A 21,083-nucleotide genomic window follows, 5' to 3' on the forward strand; every position below is an offset into this window, starting at 1 on the left:
CAACCCTCAAGTGCAAGATAGAATTTAAAAAATATAAGATGATGTAATTTTGATTAAACAAATCAAGCATTTTCTATAAGGGATTATAGTGAGGTTTAAAACAACAGATTGAAGATGAGATTAAATAGATAAAAAGTAATCTATAGAGATTGAAGAAATTGAAGATAGCTAATTTTGGGAAGAAGAATCAAGAAATTTTTTTTTTTTTTTTTCCTTTTCCTTTTATTGATTGAAGACAAAGAGAGCATTTAGGTAATTTTCTTTAATCTATAAGATAAAGACAAAGGTCAAGAGATGAATACAATCAGTGAAAAAAACAGGGGTATCTCAAATATTCACCAAAACGTGAAGGGGGTATGTATAAATTCAGAATAATGTGCCACGTGGCTTTTATGGGGATTGCGTGATGGAGACGTGTCAGTAAAAACCATCACGTTCGTTACGCGTGGTATGTTAATCGACGGCTGAGATCTCTCCATCAAAGCAGCAACCGCAGGAAGAGAAGTATAAAGGCGCAACCGTGTCAGAGTTTTCTGCATAGAAATCAGATTTAGATATCTTTCTAGGGTTTTCAGAGAAATCGATAGATCGAGGTAATTTGACTTCTTTCTTTCGATTTAATCTCTTTTTTTTTTCCAGATTTGCAAGCATGTCTGAATCGAATTTGATCTCACGTTTAACGAAATCTATCTGATAAGAATTACATGTGGTTTTAGGGGATTCTGGATTTGTAGAAGAAGACAATCGTGAGACCATCAGGTGCAAGAAGGCAGGTACGATCTCTGTTTTCTTCTATTCTAAGCAAGTTTTCTGAACGATTTGTTGCCCGGTTGATACTGGTATGATTTAGGGTTTTGTTTTTTGGGCTAAAATTCGTATTGTTGTATATAGATTTGAAGTTATTATGAGGAGTTAGGGATTTGGATGTTATGTGCCTAATTGTAGGGATGGGAGTAGAGTATTTTTTAGTACATATGATGAATAGAATATATTCCAAATAAGTGGTAGAATAGTTAAAATAGGTTGGGTGCATGGGATCATAATCTGTATTGTGGGAGAAGTTGAGCTGTGGGTTATGGGATAATGGGTAGTTAGGGTAGTGTTTTTATTGTATTTAAATTCATTGTGAGATTAATGAAGATATGTAGAGAAAAGATATTTAGTCCTTAATTGGATTGAAGATTCATCATCTCGAATTGGTGGCTTACGAGGTCTGATCTCTCTCGAATGAGATCAATTTCTGATCTTTCTTCACCTTTTATTATTTTTGTGATTCAATCAAACTAGGTTCGTAACATTGGTATCAGAGCGGCGATTCTCACATGGAAATTGAGTCGATGGATGATGAATTTAAGGAGTTTTGCAAGTTTATGTGTGATGGTTTGAGGAAATGTTGTCTTATAATTGAAGAATTTCTCAAAAAAATGAAGAAATTTTTCGAAGAGGACAAACTATATTTATTGGAGTCGATGACCCTATAAATGAGAACTTAGATGTGATAGAAGATCAACCTCCACGATCATCTTTCCAAAGATATGAGATAAATGCCAATGAGAACCTCGTCAAGTATGCTAAAGGCAAAAAACATCAAAGATTTAATGAAGAGGACAAAGGCGAAGTCAATATTCTTGATTAATATTCAAAAATTGACTTTATCCTCCCTATCGAATTCAAAGCATATGTCATCAAGCTATTAATTATTTTCAAGAAGTGTTAAAACAACGACATCCAAAATGATTTTCGCGAGGATATCATCGATTCTAAGAGACAAATAGTTTGGGAGTTATATGTTAAGATGAATGTAATTGATTCCAATATCAATTGGGATCCGGGAGGTTTCGACCTTGAGAACAATGTCGTTTTCAAGGAGGATGGAATGTTATGTGCCTAATTGTAAGGATGAGAGTAGAGTAGTTTTGAGTACATATGATGAATAGAATATATTCCTAATAAGTGGTAGAATAGTTAAAATAGGTTGGGTGCATGGGATCATAATCTGTATTGTGGGAGAAATTGAACTATGGGCTATGGGATAGTGGGTAGTTTGGAGAAGTGGGTAGCTAGGGTAGTGTTTCTCTTTTATTTAAATTCAGTGTGAGATTAATGAAGATATGTAGAGAAAAGATATTTATTCTTTAATTGGATTGGAGATTCACCATCTCGAATTGGTGGCTTAGGAGGTCCGATCTCCCTCGAATGAGATCAATTCCTGATATTTCTTCACCTTTTATTATTTTTGTGATTCAATCAAACTAGGTTCATAACATTGGACCACTAGGGTTTATGTGTTTGGCCTTTATGGATCTAATATGGGGTTTGGGGTTTTAAAACTTTTTTTTTTGGTAAATCGAAGTCTAGGGTTTCAAATTTTGTGGGTTTGGGCTTTCGAAAATATTGGGATGGGTTTCAAATTTAATGGGTTAGGGTCTCTTCTGTTAATGATCTTTACGTGGTTTGAAGAAGTGTTGAAGTTTCTAAGTTAATAATTTGGAGAGTGACTATATAGGTCACTGAAGCTTTTTTTTTATATTTTATTTTTAAGTTTTGGGATTTAGGTACAATGGTGGTTTTGTAAAGATGATTAATTTTATGTTTTCCCCACATACGTTTGCATTAATGGAATGAGTTGAGGGTGGGGAGAGAAAAAAGAAAAGTAAAGAAGGGAATGAGTAGAGGGAGGAGAGAGAGGACAGGAGGGGATTCAATATGATTCTGGCTTGTAGTTGTGCTTTGGTGGCAGATACATAACATAGAAGGAGTTTGAGAGAAGAGTTACTCTATTTGATCCTTAATATGCATGATTTAATATGAATTTTTATTGAGCTTTGCGATTTAATCATGAGACATAGTTCATGTTTTATTTAATCATTCAATCATACGATGGTTGAATTAATCATTTCTTTAAAAGCTTCATATAATTTGTGAATCAAACACGATTCAGGCCCTGCTTTGTATCCGCAAACACTAAAAAAACAGAGTATTCATGCTTTTGGGCCTTTTGGGGGGCTACATTTCTGCAAAATAGGTCCCACATGAATTTTAACCATTTCATATAAAATAAGCCATAAAAATATGGCGTTACTTTGCGAGACTTTCTGTCTTGCAAAGTTTTCCCAAAGTGCTGGGAAGTTTGGAATTCTGTTCTTTCACTCTCATTGATCCCACTCTCCCTCTATCCATGCTTGCTCCTCCCTCACTCTGTACTTTGCAAACAATGAAAGACAATTAAAAATGCACAGAAAACAAATTAAAATGAAAACCCTCAAAAAGATTATGAAAAAGAAATTTCTGTCTGTTGTTTTCCACGTTTTCAATTTTTTTTTCTTCATGTTTTCACTATATGAAAATCAAATTTTTTAGTTTTTTTTTTCCAACGAGGCTCTTAGTCATGGATTTACTATCAGTAGGATAGCTATAATGTTATTAACATGAATTTTTTAGTTTTTTTCAAATAAAATATATAGTACTTAATATTTGATAATGATATTGAAAGATTAATACAAAGAAATTGCATTCGTCATTCATAACAGTTGTTATAAAAACATTGCAACAGTGAGTAATGCCCAAGTTTCACCACTATTGCTACCCCTGTTATTTTCGTTATTTCAAATATGGTACCCGATGTAAATTGAGGTGGCTAATTGAAAGATCTCATAAAATTGGAAATAATTAATATTCTCCTTGGTGGAACAAGTTCTGGGTTTTCCCCTATGCTATGGTAGGACACTGTCTTTATCTTTTCCTTTCAAAAGATGTGTAATGAGGACTCCTCTTCATTTTCTAAGAATTTATTGTGTAGGAATGTGTTGTACATGCATGTCATTTTATCAACACTTTAACAAGCAAATCTTTAATTCATCAAACTATGTTGCTTCACCCATGATGTATACAATTTTAATTTAAGGAATCTAAATACATTCTTTCTATGTTGTATGTTTTTAATGTAAAGTACACAATAAAACACCCAAACATATTAAAAAAACTACACGGCTGTGTTGACTTACCTGGTCTGTAGGGACAACTTTGTATCTGTGGCAGACCTTAATTTGTGTATTGTCTTTGTTACATAGAGCATAAGCCTTAGTAGATTATGCTATTTTGTTGGTTACGATCCCCTCTATGGCACATCCACATTCCCTGGGTGACTAGCATACATCAAGTTTAGGGTTTATTTTTTTTAACATTGTATTGTCTAATTCATCCAGAGTCATTGTGAGCTGTAGCTGATGGGGACATCAAATATTGAAGAGTAGATATTAGTTTTTATTTAGTTTTTTATTTTAGGGTTTTTATTTTTTATTTTTTAGGACTTTAATTTTATGTTTTTTGGGCTTATTTTGAAGTTTTATTATTAGCCTATGATGTTAGTGTAATAGGTGTTAAGGGGCCATTTGGTTTTATAATAAGTTTTCATAGGTTGAAAATTCATGGGAAATTAAGTTACGGGATTGGGAAATAGATGGTATTTCTGATTTTGTTTTATTTAATTTGTTTTAAGTTTTATTTTCAACCATTAGATCTCATTGTTTTAGTTGGATTGTTGAAATTACATTTAGAGTTTAGAGAACATTATAAATACCTACTTTTTGCTATAATTTTCTTGAATGATGAATAAAAAGAAAGCTTGAGCTTGATTTTCCCAGCAATGGGTGTGGTGTTAGTCATTTTGGAGTGAGTCTAATATAATATTCTTTTCTTTTCTATTCTTTTCTTTTTCTTGATTCTTGAAACCTACAAACCTCTACCCTTAATCCTTTCCCCATTTTCTTTAACCCTTATTTCATTAATCTCTTTTCCAAATCTTTAACCCTTAATACTTTCCTTACCCTACAAACCTTTTAAGTCTTTTCTCTTTTCTTTATCCTACAATAATTGAAATAAAATTTTCATTTTAACTTTTGGGTTTACCTTATCCTAACTCAAATCATAAACCCAATTTCAAATCCTTAATCCTTATCCAAAATCCTAGACCAAATTCTCTATACCCCATATTTTCTTATCTCCCCTCATCGTCATGCATCATAGCTTTTGCAACACATGTCATCTTAATTTGCTATTGCATCTAATCTGGCATCATGGGTATTTGCATATAATGTATTCTATACAAATATACCTGTTTTGGTGGAAGATATTGGTGATAAATTAGGAAGCAAGTTTTTTTTTTTGAAAAGTGTAATATATTGAATAGAGGGGAAAGTACAAGGAGGCCGAGAAGGCCTCACAATAAAACGAGAAAAAGAAAAAACAAAAAACAGCATTAGTGATTACATAACGAATTCCATCGGAAAACAAAGTCATCGAAGGTAGTCCCTACGAACTCAGTGTGCTGCTTTGACCAAAGGTATAATAGGCCCAAGATCTCCAAGAAACAAGTATGAAAACTATTAATCTTGCTATTGAACACCCTGTTATTTCTCTCGTTCCATATCCCCCACGCAATAGCCGAAGGAAACATAGTCCACAGTATCCGTTTTTGGTGTGGAAGACATTACTGGTCCACCCTTCTAATAACGATGAAAACTTGCGAGGAAAAACCCAATTGATGCAAAACAACCCAAGGAAAGTAGACCACATATTATAAGAGAATGGACAGTAAATTAAAATATTATCCACGGATTCCCCATCCTTTAAACAAAGCGGACAACAATTTGGAGTAATCCAACCACGGGCAATTAAATTATCCAACGTAAGAATCCTACCCAGGGAAGCCAACCAAATGAAAAAGGAGATTTTAGACGGAACTGACCTGGTCCAAATAATGGATCCCGACATGGGTCACTCAACAGAAGGATTGATCGCCTTCTAAAAAGACCTGACAGAGAATCTTGAGTCCTTAGCCCTTGTCCATTCCCATGTATCCTGTTCGCTTTCGTTAAGCTGAAACGTATGCAGGAGATCAAGGAAAGATATTGCCTCAGTTAGCTCCCAATCATTAAAATTTCTCCTGAATCCCAGATCCCAAGTAGCACTAGAGACGTTGCTAACCAAACATTGCTGTATACAGCAATTCTTCTTTAGAGAACAAGCATACAATGACGGGAATTGAGTAGCCAGAGTCGAAGTACCGCACCACTTGTCTTCCCAGAATCTACTTCTGTCCCCCAAACCTGCTCTAAACCCGATCCCTCTCTCGAAATCCTCGCTCACTTTAAGAACCCCTCTCCAAATACTACACCCATACGAATCTCTAGCCTCACCGCTATACCAACCTAATCTCCTCTCCCCATACTTGGCCATAACGACCTTTCTCCAAAGACTACCTCTCTCTTCACCGAACTTCCAAAGCCACTTTCCTAGAAGCGCTCTATTAGCTAACCTAAGCCCCTTAATGCCTAGCCCCCCATTCTTCTTGGACATGCAAATCACATTCCATCTAACCAAATGATATTTTCTCTTGCAAGTTTTCTGTTCATGCATCAACTGATTGGTGATATTTGAACCATGCTTGATGTTCAGACTGGCACTTTACCATCTTGTGTCTCCTATAGAGATTCATTATTGTTGAACATCATTCACAGCTCTGTAATTATTTTTTGAAAGACCCATCTTGCATTTGCTCCTTTCGGGATGTTGCTTTGATGTACTCTTTGTTTTTTACCTATGGAACATGGACCATTGCATCAGAATCATCTGTCAGTATAAATTATTATTATTAGGTGGGTTTTGCAATTAATAGTAGATACATCTCATGATAAAAAAACAAAGAAACATTCTACTGGTCAACAAACAGATGTGAAGGGATGAGATCTCCTTGGATTCCCTACGAAACTGATCCTCGCAAACCTGTATTTCTCTTGCCATCTAAGCCTTTTTCATCAAACACTGGAGAAGTCCAAAAATAAAAAGACGATCTCTTGTATGTGGCCTCAAATGTCTGACTTCAACTTCGCTTGTCCATAAAACTTTCAAAATATGTTTCATTACCGTTTATGTGGCCTTTTTTTTTTGCATCTTAATTTCTGACTCTTTGCATTTGACATTGAACATGAGAGGCTTTTCTGACTTTCCCCCCTTCTCCCCCAAATGTGTTTGAACAGCAGAATGGTTACAAACGGAGCTCCTCCCAGGGGTAGTGCAGCGGCAACTGCAGGCATGAGGAGGCGGAGGACAACAAGTGGTGGAGCTACTACAGGGGCAACTGGCAATATGCTCCAATTCTACACAGATGATGCCCCAGGACTGAAGATTTCTCCTAATGTTGTGCTTGTCATGAGCATTGGATTCATAGCATTTGTTGCCATTCTTCATGTCATAGGCAAGTTATACTTGGTACCAAGAGAAGCAGGGAGGTCTTAGTGGTGATAAGTTTAGAAGATTCAACTGGTTGTGATACTTAAAATATGAAGTCTCTATAAATTAATGACATGGATAGATGGAATTTTGTTTAATTTGCCCACTGTTTTTATTCCCGTAATGTATGCATGATTGAATTAGGAGCTTAAATTTTGTTGGTTTTAGTCGGCGAGTTCATATGTTCAAATGCTGTTGAATCATGTTTGAGCCTGATCCTGGATTCACATTTCCATAAAGTACAACATGGTTGATATCTAACAATAATAGAGGGAGGTGTCTTGATTTAACGAATTGTAGGCCACCAGCATTTTGCTTCTGATTGTCAGATTATGACACATGAATTGGATGAACCTCAAACTTCACTTCTTGCAGAACTTTTATTCTTTGTCGCATCGTTTTGCCTTTTTATGGGGCTGAGGTTGGATGCTTTGATCATCACGATTCAGCAACACTTGCTATTTCGGTTGTTAGACAGTAATAGCAGCATACCTCAAGGAACCCATTTAACACAAGTGCCTGGTGATTCATTCTACCAAATAATGTACTATGCTGATTTGGTAGACCAGCTGGTGCATCATTGTGTTGGCTTGAATTTTTATTTCTTCATCACAGTACTCACAGATTCTGGATCCACCAATTACACGAGCAGTGGCATCCCTAATTTACAAAACTACCTTTGTTAGGCTGGACATGGCATGGCATGAACATAGTGTCTTGAGGAAAAAAATTCTGTTGAGCAAAAAATTACCCACTCTAACTAAAGCTCTCGTGGAATGAAGGAGGGAGAGAGGTGTGGGTTGCATCCCCAATGGTCATAGTTCGATTACATTACCCAAGGCAAGGTGAGAACCATGACTAGTACAATGGTAGTGAAGGCATTTGTTTGATTTGGATTTATTAGTTTTTCTCTTTCTAATGCTAATGCCTTGAATGATTTGGTGGGATCTCTTGCTTTCGGTGCACAACATGGAGGTGTTTTTCTTGGGCCTTTGGGATGTATGAAAAGCATGGTTTTCAATCTGTTCCCTGGTTAACATGGATTAATTTACACACATTAAAATTAAAATAATTATAATTTTTTAATAAAATAACATAGATTAAAAATATTTGGTCATAAAGTGATATGTTTATTTTATATAATAAATATTTAAAATCTAAAAAAATTTAATTATTTTAATCAAAATCTATAAAATCCCGGCTGCGTTTTATTGACTTTATCAAGTCCAAGATATCTCATGAGATGATATGAATGTTGAGACATGGTGCAAATCCCGTTACTTAACAAGACTGACCAAGATGACGCTCGAGTCATCTCAGTCTTGGACCAGATTGAAAACCATGATGAAAAGTGGTGACCATGGTAAGTCTCTTATTTTATTACTTGAGATGCTTAACACACGAAAACTATCAATAAATGGCCCTAGAGATTGTGTTCCGGGGACCAACTAGATATAGATCAACATGATCCCCTCCCAGAACACCACCCACCCAGTAAGAAATGTAACAAAATAAAACAAATCACAACTACAGCTGGCGGCTACTAGCTTTGATTCGCCTATCCATGAGCCCACACCACAAAATGGTTGTGCTGCTAATGGAATTACTTCTTTAGCTATCTGATCACTATTAGATTAACAGAGCTTTGGGACCCATATGAACAGGTTTATCTGTCTTTTTACTGGGAAAAAAAAAGTTTGCACTTGAAACATAATAACCTGCAAATATTGTATTTTATGCTATATCAACTATCGAGTAAGGCCCCAATCACCCACGTACCATCTTTCAGCGCTTTGGCTGAGCAAGAGTAGATCCCCAAGAATATAACAATGTCACACGCATGGCAGCAAAGAAGAGAATCTTATCTTATAAGCAAAAAGAACAGAAAAGAAAATTAATCTGGTAATAAGGCTCTGAAAGGAACTCAACAATGTCATTAATCACTGCTGTAAATATCATTAATCACTACTGTAACTGTCATTTCACTAGGAAGTCATCCAGAATACTTGATAAATATGTGTAAGTGTTCAATAATAAAACAAACAAAAAAGAAACAGATCCTCAAGTGGATAGTAGCAATCTTTTTATCTGTGTAAGGAAGAAAATTCAAAGATCAGCTTTCCCTGGATACCTGGGGAAGGGGATTACGTCTCGAATATTTTCGAGGCCAGTGGCAAACATAACCATGCGCTCAAAGCCTAAACCAAACCCACAATGTTTGACTGTTCCATAGCGTCGGAGGTCGAGGTACCACTCATATGGTTCAAGAGGTAGATCCATCTCTAGAATTCTGCAATGATCGAAATACAACATTATCTTGATAATGTTTATGATTTTGTTCCACATTAATGTATAGATTGAAGGAATTATTTTCATAAATAGCACACATGAAACTAGATTTCCTAATACAAAAATTAGGTCTAGCAGCAATATTCAGCAATTCATGGAAACTACGATAACATTTGCACGAATGGCAATAATTTAGGTGTGTGTGTTCAATACTGATAGCTGTCTATCAATCAATGATTCTGTTATTCTAAAGTTGGAAAGCATGACTCTTATTTTCCGATAACATGGTTATTGAAGCTTCAAAACTCAGTTTGACGTCTCGTCTATAATCCGAGTCATCTCGTTTATCCCTTGATATGCTGTGATGGCTGAGACACAGTGTATATCCGTCTCATTGCCGAACGATACGAGATGACTTGAGCGAGTCATCTTGGCCTCAGAAGAAATTTAAAACCATGATTGAAGCACATCGGAATCAACAATCCCATCCAAGTATTAGGAAAGCAATTGCAATATTTATCAGATTAAGATCCACCAAATGATGATCAGATGCAAATTATTATAAAGTGCATGTCATACGTGCATGACAGCATATGAGATTCTTATAAAGAAAAAAAAATAGCTTTGCATACCTTTCCTTGATGACCTCATATCGCTCTTCCCTTTGGCTTCCTCCTATTAATTCTCCAACCTGAAAAGTGAAATAAAGAAACTTAAATGTAACCTATTATGATAAATGCACCATCTTAATCAGACAACTCCCAAAAGGTTATCCCCAAAAATTTATGAACTACTATCCTATGTATCCCTATATTGTACTGTGCTGCAAGGATTTGGCCAAATTTGAGGATAGTACTTGGATAATCGGACTCAGTATCCTCCAGGGTAGCATTTTAGAAAAAGTTATAAATAGTAGGAAAATTATGTTTTATCCAGTTAGGGTTCTATTTTTTAAAACCCTAAAACAATCTACCACAATCTATCTAGATATGGAACATGATTACTAAAGTTCTCAATTTTTGAAATACTAACCGAGCAGGTTCACTTTAAATGGATACACATGGTTTTTTGTGGGAATATTGCTAAGTCTCAATCCTGCTTGAGCTTCTGTACTTTTCTTCTTTCACATGTGGTCTATTTTCTTATGCCACTCACAAATGCACATTGGGTTTTACCATTTTTATTCAAGCTTGAAACCCTAATATTTTCTATTGTTCTGGTTCATTGAAAAAAAATGCAGCTAGAACCATCCATCAATCTGATATCCGTAGTCACCTAGATAACATTTGTCCCCGACCAATGATTCTAACCATCCAATAAGATATGCTCTTTAAGAATGGTCAGAAATGTAAGTGTGAGGGCCTATAGAAAAGCAATATTTATCGGATGATTAAAGTTCTTGAATTAAGTGGTCAAGAATGAGTCTATTACTCTGTGGATTCAATTTTTTTTAAAAAGCAAGATAACCAAGACTATGAACCATTTGTAATAGACTAGGTAATTGGTAAACTGCTAGGGCTTTAAGATTTAATATCTTCAATTATCTATTTTTTCTTATTATCTTTATCGATCAAAAAAAAATTATCTATTTTTTCTTCATGTCTGTTTGCATTGATGCTTTACATTTAGTTTCTTAGTATTATAAACGTAAAACTATATATATACATATATTTCGTGACTCTGGAGGACGATATGCCTATCTTTTAGAATCAAAAGATGAATAAACATACCTTGGGTACTAGCACATCCATAGCAGCCACTGTCTTCATGTCATCGTTGAGTCTCATATAAAATGCTTTAATTCCTTTTGGATAATTATACACAATAACAGGCTTTTTAAATATTACCTCTGTCAAGTATCTGAACCATTTAATGAAACTTTAGCTCAGTATACACAACTAGAAAGGAAAAAAAAAAATACAGATCCAAATTTATGTCATAAGATTTTCACGTACCTTTCATGCTCAGAGGCTAAATCGATTCCCCATTCCACCTTATTATCAAACTTCTTCTCTGTAACATTCTCTAGAAGTTTCACTGCTTCTGTGTAAGAAATACGCTCGAAGGGAGTTGATGAAACCAGTTTTAGACGATCTATGGCAGTTTTATCAAAATTCTTAGCCATGAACTGCATGTCATCCAAGCAGTTGTCGAGTAGCCATTGACAGAGAAATTTCACATATGCCTCTGCACAGTTCATATCATCCTACAAAAAATGCAAACCTTGAATGTTTCTGAAGTATACATATGTTTCAAAAAGCCACAAAACTTGGGTCCATTTGGGAAAAAAAGATGCCTTGTAAATTCTGACTTATTGAAAAAGTAATTAAATCATGACATTTACCTTCACTGATTTAATCAAAGACTTTTTCAATAAGACACATTTTTTGCAAATCACGTAATTAAATCACAAAATTCACAATAAAATCACGATCTTTATGATTAAATCAGAAAAAATGAAAGACGACTTTGATGCACTAGTAAGAGAATATGACCTTGATGAAGATGATGGTAACGATTTTACCAATAAAGCACAATATAATGATGATGCAAATGAGGATAACATTGATTTTAATGATTTTGACCAGCACAATATAAACCTTGAATATGTTATAGACCTATGGTTATTTGTTGTGGATGATGGATGATATCAATATAGTGTTTGGTGATTTATAATTGCAATTTAATATGAGATTTGATGATGTACTATGATAACGCTACCTGTTAGGAATACTTACACAGCCCTAGCCCTAGCCCGATTTCGTCATATTTTTTGAATTTTCTGTTGCCAACTTATTCCCAAACCCCAGCTTGGTGACTATGGTTAACAAACAGTCAAAAAGTGTGAATTGTGAAAAGAACTAAGAAAACTAATGCCAATTGAAGAATGGAATTCCAGAACGTGCTAGCAATCAGACATGGTCCTGTGTATCCCAAAATTCTAGAACTTGTCGAATCAACTGAAATTCAACATAACACAACGTGATCAGAGACCAAGACAACTAGACGTTACATATAACCCATCAGAAACTAGAGGAATGCCATTGTCAACAAGATAATGAATTATGCACATTATAAATGGTTTTTTCATTTTGAAATAATGTATATAGGCAAAGATTTCAAAGGTTCAGTAAAATTAAATTACTATTGTACCTGGCATATAGTTCAAGAATTATGAGGGTATCATGCATTCATTGTTTGAACATTATCAAAAAAAAAACATTTTCTAAATATGAAAAATGGCAGTAGCACTTTTATTAATTTATTTTTTATACTTTTCTGTTTATTTTTTTATTGGTGGAGAACCCAATAGGTCAAAATGACCTAGGAGGCTAGGACAATAAAGCAACAACCAAATAAGCATACAAGAGAACTGTACAAAGAAGGCATCACTCCAGCCAAAATAGACTCCCATCTCACAGCAAAATCCTTGAACAACACATCCCAAAACTCTTTGAATGCTGAAGACCACTGATATAGAAAGCCCACAATAGTGCAAAGAATGTCCAGCAAATCTACCTACTTTCCCTTCAAAGTTCTATTCTTCTTCTTCTTCCAAATGGCCCAAATGATAGCACACATGTATCTGCGCCTTTGGACGAAAAATCAATAACCAACTGGCAAACATATCCTCACTCGGTAGGTTCCAAGACATCCCAAAATGAGTAAAGAAGGCCAAAATGTGTCTAGGAAAATTAAAGTGCAATGGAAATTGGTTCACTGTTTCACCACTCGCTTTTACATATGGAGCCAAGAAAACAAGTATCTCATTCTTCGTAACCAGATAATCAACAATAAGAATCTTGTCTAAATAAGCAGTCCAAGCATAAAAAAATACCATGTTTGAAGGAATCTTAGAATTCCCACCCACACAATCGAAGAAAAAAATGCGAGGAAAGACAAGGAAGAATAAGCATGAAAAATAGCCCATTCTTATTCCAGAACCGCAATACGGGCAAAGAGGCACAATAGAGGAGATAGGCAACACCAAATATATTGGTGATGAGGCAAGAGATTGACTTAATTTCTCAATCCTTCAAATTTCTCTTGAAACCGAATTTTAGGATAATTCTTCCCATATCCCACATCATGAAATCTTTCATCCTATAGAACAGAGAAGAAAATGAACGTAAAGTCCTACTTCAAAGTAGAGTCTCCACTCTTCACTCTCCACACCATCTACCCTCCCAAAATATAACTATATTCTAGGGCTTAAAATGGGTCGAATTGTTATCCGAAATCCGAGTGATCGGAATCCGATTTTTAGCGGATTTGGTTTCTTGAAGTATATCCGAATTAAAATATGGGTCGGATATGGGTTGATGTCCCTTGAGCCGAGTCAGATACGGACCCATCCCTATATCCGCCTATATCCGAATGATATATTATTTTGTATGTTATATTTTTATATTTTTTAGTCTATCATTCATTAACAAAAGAATATTAGGTGTAGTGGTCAAAGCTTCTTTTCAAAAGGGGAGAGGTCTTGAGTTCAAATCACATTTAAGCCACATTTTTTAATAAATTACTTTGTAATGGTTTGAAATTATCCTACCCGACCAACCCGAAACAATTAATTCGGTCGAATCGGATCCAAATATGGGTTTAATGAAAGTAAAAAAAATGGATATGGTTTGAGCTAGTAGGATCCAAGTCGGATCCGGATGTAGACCCAAATTAAAATCCAGATATGTGTAGACACATATCCAGCCCAAACCCAACCTGTTTTAAGCCCTACTATATCCCTTTTACCCACTGAAAATGAAAGCCAAGTAGCATGTGCAGTTCATGAAACATTCCTTATCGGGTTCAATTCCCTCAACGGTGGTTTTCTTTGGCTATCCTAATCAAAATTCTAACAGTGAATCACCTCATCAAGTAGGGGTTTCCAAATCACTAATAGATGCACTCTTTGCACGAGAGCCGCTAAGAGAATAGACTACCTTCTTATTATTGCCCATTTTTGGAGTATTTGGACCTCCTATGGTAGCTTTGGTTTGTCCTAGGTTATGCCTATGAATGTGTTGAACCTTCACCTAAGTTGGGGGCGACTTTTTGGGCTGTTTGGAAAGAATACATTGCTCATTTTTTTCGACAACAAAGAATGTTATAAATATACATGCCAATAATGGACCACACACAGATAAATCATTTGATTTTTTTTTTTTTTTGTCAAAATGATTTCTTTACTATAGAGATCATCTTAACACAAACAAAACCATTTTGTATCTTCTAACCATATCAAACGTGCGAGTTTTAGTTAATGGTGAAATTGATGACCCGGCTTTGTTCAACTTATAATAAACCATTAATAGAGCTAGAAGTATAGAAATTTGATGTCAAATTGACTAACCTTCAAGTTGAGATGAGCTTTCGACTATTCAAATAATAGTTTATCAACAAATGTTATCTCAAAGTACCTGCAAATCTGCAAACGCTATCTCAGGTTCCACCATCCAAAACTCTGCAAGATGCCTTGAAGTGTGAGAGTTTTCAGCTCGAAAAGTTGGTCCAAATGTATACACACTACTAACAGCACACGCAAAAGTCTCAACTTGGAGCTGGCCTGACACCGTCAAAAATGCTTGACGAGCAAAAAAATCTTTTGAATAATCAATCTTCCCATCCTTTTGTGGGAGACCAGGTTTAAGCTTAGATCTTTCTTCCACCTTTGCAAGATTCTCCTTAGCCTTTGTAAGTTCAGCCACAGAAGCAGTAATCTCTTCCTTTTTTGCTTTAGCAGATTTTAATTGCGAGATAGCTTCTCCTTTCTCCTTGACAAGAAGATGAGCAGCTTCTACATCGGCTTCTGATGGTGGAGGATTCTGTTTCAGCTCCTTTTCTAGCTTTTCTGCATCATTAAGCAATGTTGTAACTTGAAACATTTCACCAGCACCCTCACAGTCACTAGTTGTGACGATAGGAGTGTGCACATAAAGGAATCCATGCTTCTGAAAAAATGTGTGGGTTGCGTAAGCCAGTGCATTCCTGATTCGAGCAACTGCAGATATCTGAAAACATGCACATAAAGCAAATGTTACTAATGATATATAGAACAAGTTATTATACACGTAATGATTTCAGTAAACCAAAAGTGTGAAATTACACCACCTTTTGGGAGGCATAAGACCCAATACTGGAAATTCAAATAAGAGGGAAATGTTTACAGGTAAAGAAAAGAACACATTTCCCCCTAGGATTGCCCAATATTTTGGGGTCTTTGATGCATGCAAATTAAGGCACAAGGAGGGCAATGTAGCGGAATTTCCAATAAGATTCTGTCCGAAAACCCCCATAAACAATGAAAACAAGAGAGAATAAAAAGAGGGATAAAACCATGATGATGAAAAAATGGTGTAATATCCCTCCCTCCCTTCCTGCTCCAAATTCATAAAAATAAATACAAATCCAAAACTAAGCTCTCCATCTCTACAATTGGTTTATTTCAAACCCCAACAAATTCTATCCCCTGGATTGCCACAATATCCCAAAGACCCATTTTGATAAAATCCCAAAAAATTTCCCCGATCAGATTAAATATCCCCAAATTATCCCATTTACCTACTTATTCCCTAAAAGTATGCTTTACAAGGGTGTAATGTCCATGAAACTTCAATTATTCGGTCCCTCACTTTCGCTGCTCATCAATAGACACCACAAAAATTCATAGAATCTCGAAAAACAATTGTTGCACATTCAAAAATGAGAGACTATATTTTGGAGTCCATCCAAATAAGCCTTAAATGCATATTCACCCTTAGGCTATAGTTCCATTTTGTAGCACATAAAAACCTCCTCAAAGACCATGTACCTTAGCTAATTCATTTCTCACTCAACAAACATTTATTTTTTTGCTTATTGTGGGTATCCCCACCCTTCGGGTGAGATTAATCCCATGGTCACACGCACCGCCCTCTCGGAAAGTCCTACGTGCAACTGGTTGAGTCGAGAGTCAACTGGACCCAAGGAATTCATTGCTTCGCGAGGTTGTGAACACTTGACCTACCCTTCTTGAGGAGCTTATCAATTCGAGGGTTTGCTTGCCACTAGGCCAACCCCTCGGGGTTTCTCACTCAACAACCTGACTTAATGTAGTCATTGTTTTTTACCTAGCACTCTAATAGGGATCTATTAGTTGGAACAACCGTTTTCAACCAAGGCCATAACACTTAGCACAAGAATCATTAGTTAATCTATAGTAAACACCAATTTGTTTCTCTTTAGATCATTTCCCTTTTACAGTCAGGTTTACCATTCAAAACCTTGTTCCTTCCACCACCAATAATTGTCAGGGTCCCTTTAGATCATCATTTTTCCAAAACATATTTAATTATGAAAAACAATTTTCTTAAAATACATATATTGTTTAAAATGTGATTTACATAAAAGGCTATTTGGATTTTGGATTGTCAAGAATGCAAAATGTTTCATCTGCCCTTAGTGGGTCTCATCACCATGATTGATGAGAATAAGACACATAGGGTTGGGGGGGGGGGGGGGGGGAACTGCTTTAAGTTGAAAAAAGAAATCTATGGTGTTTTTTTTTTCAACAAAACCATTTTTTATTAAAAAAAGGATGAGGCAACAACATCTTCTAATTAAAAAAAGGGACTATCTCTGATGCAAAAATATCAAACCCAACAGACCCTCATTCTTCTCAACTTGAAAATAAATACCCCTCAACTGGCCCTAATTTTCAAAAATCAAAATCCTTTAACGCTAAATAAATAAAAACCCATTGATAATAACCACAAAAGCAATGAACTTTCACAATTTCAAACCCAACAGATCCTTATTCTTCTCTAACTCGAAAATTACTTCCTCCAACCTGCCCTAATTTTCAAAAATTAAATTCTTTTTACTCCAAATAACTAAACACCCATACGAAATCTGAACAAATTAGATCTATAATTCCAAAAACCCATTAACAATAACCCCAAAATCAATGAACTTTAACAATTTCCAACAAAAAAAATCTAAAACTAAACCAAATTAAAGATAAAAAAAAGGCTTACCGTATTGGTTCTGGGTCGAAGATGTACGTAATCTCTAAGGAATTCGAGAGTCAACTTAGTCTTGGGCAATGGGTACTTCGCCGGATCGACAGGTCCAACATCAACGACTTTCTCGACCCTTAACTCTACATTCTGCTTAGTTCCTTCAGGGGGTTTCTTCAACTCTCCCTCGACGAACACGCACGTGCCCGTTGGCACGAGTTCCCCAAGAGGATGTACGGAGGATTCGACGATGACCTGAAGATTAGCTGGACATGAACCGTCGTTGAGTTCGAGAAAGGCGAAGGATCCCCTACCTTGCTCTCTTCCGGTCTTGACCCATCCACCGACGGTGACTTTCTGGCCGGCCAGACCGACCCCTCCGTCGGGACGACAGACGATAGTGCGGATCAGGACGCGACGAGAGAATTGGGCCCACTGAGGAGAGGAATCAGAGCCGTCAGTTAGGGTTGTGGAGGCCATTTGATCGATTAGCGGCGCTGTGTCACCTGACATGATCTTCCCTTATTCTCGGAAAATGGTAAGATGTCTTCTTAATTGTGGTTTTAGAAACTAGGGTTTTAATGAGAGTTGTTATTGCCACACCAATTTGTGTTAACTCCACGCCAACCGTGTGCAAGCATATGGTTTGGTGTGGCATTAACAAAAGTTGATGTGGCATTAACAGATCTCTTTCGAAAGTTGGGATGGAAAGTGGAAGAATCGATTCACCACTACTCCTAAAAAGGATAAGAATTATGAAGCACATCGAATATCATTTGTTTGCATCAGTCGTACCCCCACTCTAGTTTTTAGTGGTCCGGATTGGGTGATTCACAAAAGGATACAAAATCTCGATCATTGAAATATGAAATCCAATGGTCAAGATAAAACTTATATCATTTTATACACTAAGGATCTCTAAGATCAATATTGAATTCCAACATTTTCTATGTTAATAAAAGAACATAATATAAACATAAACTTTCAATAATATAAGACCATGGTTTCAAATCTCATTAGAGATTGAGATGACTCACCTAATATTGTTCATTGATGAGATGAATTTACAATGCGGCTCAGCCTTTACACCATCACATGAGATATTTTTAAATTTTCGACCATCAAGTTAGTTAAGATTTTATTTATTTTAATTAAAATAATTAATTTTTTATTTAAATATTTATTATCTAAAAAAAATATAATTTTATGATTAAACATCTTCTAATTTACCTTATTTTACCCACAAAATTATAATTATTTTCGTATAAATGCATATGAATAAATAATTGTAAACCACATTAAGTGCTTTATCTCATTTGATATGAGTTGACTTGTCCCAAACATCTCAGTCTCGTTCATAAACGAGACTAGACTTGGAACCATGCATAAGACACGATTTTGGACTTCGTCTAGTCAACCTCTAATCTTTGGAATAACATTGAAGATGACAATTAGGATGAAATTAAAGGTGCCACTGAGCGTAATTAGTAAAATTCATGGGTGATGATATCATAGAATTAGGTATTTCTTGTCATCACAAAGTTATTGATCTCATTAAAAATAAGTTTACTAAAAAAAAAATGATGAAGCTGATGGTTGCATATAATCATTATTTTTATTTTTTTAAAACTTTTTTTTGTCATTGATGAAATGCTCAGGCCTGGGTTTCTTATCAATAATTGGGAATGCTTTTCAAGTTTTTTTTTTGTTTTTGTTTTTGACAGATTAAAGGGAAAATACAACGAAGGAAGGGTCGAGATGACTCCCCCAAAAATAGGAAGTACAAAAAACAACGAAAATAGCAAAAAGAAATTAGGGAGCAAAAATGTTACAATCGTTCTCCCAAAGGACCAAAAAGTCCTCAATCAACTCTTGAGAAAACCGAGTCTTTTCTTTAAAAGTTCTTGCATTCTTTCTTTCCACATGCCCCAAGTAATCGCAAACGGAACTAAATTTTCAAATCAACTTCTTGGATGACAGAAGGCCAACCCCAGCTGAAGCCATTTACTTAAAACTTCTATAAACGAACTAGGAGAGCAACAAACCACCCCAAATAAAGAAAGAAAATGATCCCACGCCTCCTTTGCGACCCCACAATGAATAAGTAAATGATTAGCTGACTCGTCCCTGATAATGCACATACAACAAACATTTGGGTCATAAAACTCCATATCTACCATTTGAATCTTTGGTCACATTGTTGACCAAACATAAAAAAGCCACCTTGGACGATACCTTTGGGCCCCACACAGAAACATGAGGAAAAGTGGGGTCTCTACGTCTTGCAAGGTCTTAATGAAAATCTCAAACCGAAAATAAACATTTACTATTGGACTTCCAAATTATCATATCATCCTCCCTTGAACCTCCTGCCTCTCTATCCAAAATATCCAACATTTCTGAAATCTCTAACACTTCCCAATCATTCAATAAGCTTCTAAAACCTAGGTCTCGCCTTAATATCCAGACTCGAAAATTTGTAATAGGAAGGTTCTTTTTCTTTGAGATTGCAAATAACTAAGGAAATCTCTCTTTTAAAGGGAAACACCCCCCCCCCCCCTTACAGACCACACATCTTCCCAAAATCTTGATTATTCTCTTTTTGAATTCAGGAAGGATCTCTAATATACCCTTCCACACCCCACATCCATATGGATTCTTAACAACATCACTCTTCCACCCCAAACGATCCTCCCCAGATTTTATCGCTATAACCTTTCGTCACAACCAATCACTATCCACCCCGAATCTCCATAACTACTTCCTTAGCAAAGTCCCATTAAGATTCCCCAACCTTTTGAAACAAATACCCCCCAAATGTTTAACCATACACCGATTTTTCTAACTGACCAAGTGAAGTTTGTTTTTTTCCTTATCATGCCACAAAATCTCTAAACAACTTATCCAACCTCAATTCCACACTTCTAGGAATTGAAAATAAAGAAAAATAATAGACTGGAATGCTAAACAACACACTTTTGATCAAAGCTAGCTTATCCTTAGACATGTAATTTGCTTGCCAAGAACTCAATTTTCTAACAACCTTCTCAACCATCGAATCCTAAATATTTTTGCTCTTATACTGCCTACCCAAGGGAAGGCTTGGGTAGGAAATGGGAAAAGAACCCGTATGACACCCTAAAGAGGCTATTAAAAACTCCACATCCGATACAAAATCCATCGGGTAAACCTTGCTCTTCTAAAGATTTACAGGCAAACCTATAACGGCTTCAAAATGACAAAGTAAGCCTTCAAGGAACCTAACCTGATCAATGTCCGCGTCTAAGAATAATGAAGTATCATCTGCAAACTGTAGCTAGGCAACCAATTGACCCCTGCAATTGGTCAAAAACTTCTCAGATCCCAAATTTCCACCGTTTTACCAATCATTCTTCTCAATGACTCCACCACCACCAAGAACAAAAATGGGGAAAGCGGATTTCCTTGATGTAATCCTCACGAGTTCTAAAAGAAGCCCTCCGGGGAGCCATTAACTAGGATGAAGAA

The 21,083-nt window shown here is 35.8% G+C and overlaps 2 protein-coding genes across 5 annotated transcripts; one reads left to right on the forward strand and one right to left on the reverse strand.

Moving 5' to 3' along the window:
* The first annotated feature begins 464 nt into the window (after positions 1–464).
* LOC147388656 (protein transport protein Sec61 subunit beta-like) lies at positions 465–7,457 on the forward strand. 4 transcript variants are annotated; one of them, XM_086419148.1, is made up of 3 exons: positions 465–593; positions 717–773; positions 7,041–7,457. In XM_086419148.1, the coding sequence occupies exon 3, from the start codon at positions 7,042–7,044 to the stop codon at positions 7,294–7,296; it is 255 nt and encodes an 84-aa protein (XP_086275274.1). In that variant the 5' UTR covers positions 465–593; positions 717–773; position 7,041; the 3' UTR covers positions 7,297–7,457. The 4 variants fall into 4 exon arrangements, with proteins under 4 accessions (XP_086275274.1, XP_086275275.1, XP_086275276.1 ...); XM_086419149.1 differs by having other exon boundaries at positions 469–593; positions 717–769; positions 7,038–7,457; XM_086419150.1 differs by having other exon boundaries at positions 469–593; positions 717–769.
* Positions 7,458–9,204: 1,747 nt separating this feature from the next.
* On the reverse strand, positions 9,205–18,139 carry LOC147388657 (asparagine--tRNA ligase, cytoplasmic 1-like). Its single transcript, XM_086419145.1, has 6 exons — positions 17,595–18,139; positions 15,000–15,590; positions 11,535–11,785; positions 11,310–11,439; positions 10,212–10,270; positions 9,205–9,580 (listed from the first exon to the last, which is right to left on the reverse strand). The coding sequence occupies exons 1-6, from the start codon at positions 18,087–18,089 to the stop codon at positions 9,397–9,399; spliced, it is 1,710 nt and encodes a 569-aa protein (XP_086275271.1). The 5' UTR covers positions 18,090–18,139; the 3' UTR covers positions 9,205–9,396.
* Between the last annotated feature and the right edge of the window lie 2,944 nt (positions 18,140–21,083).

Source organism: Akebia trifoliata, chromosome 12, assembly GCF_017979445.1.
Source record: "Akebia trifoliata isolate Shusen 1 chromosome 12, ASM1797944v1, whole genome shotgun sequence".
Classification (NCBI taxonomy): domain Eukaryota; kingdom Viridiplantae; phylum Streptophyta; class Magnoliopsida; order Ranunculales; family Lardizabalaceae; genus Akebia; species Akebia trifoliata.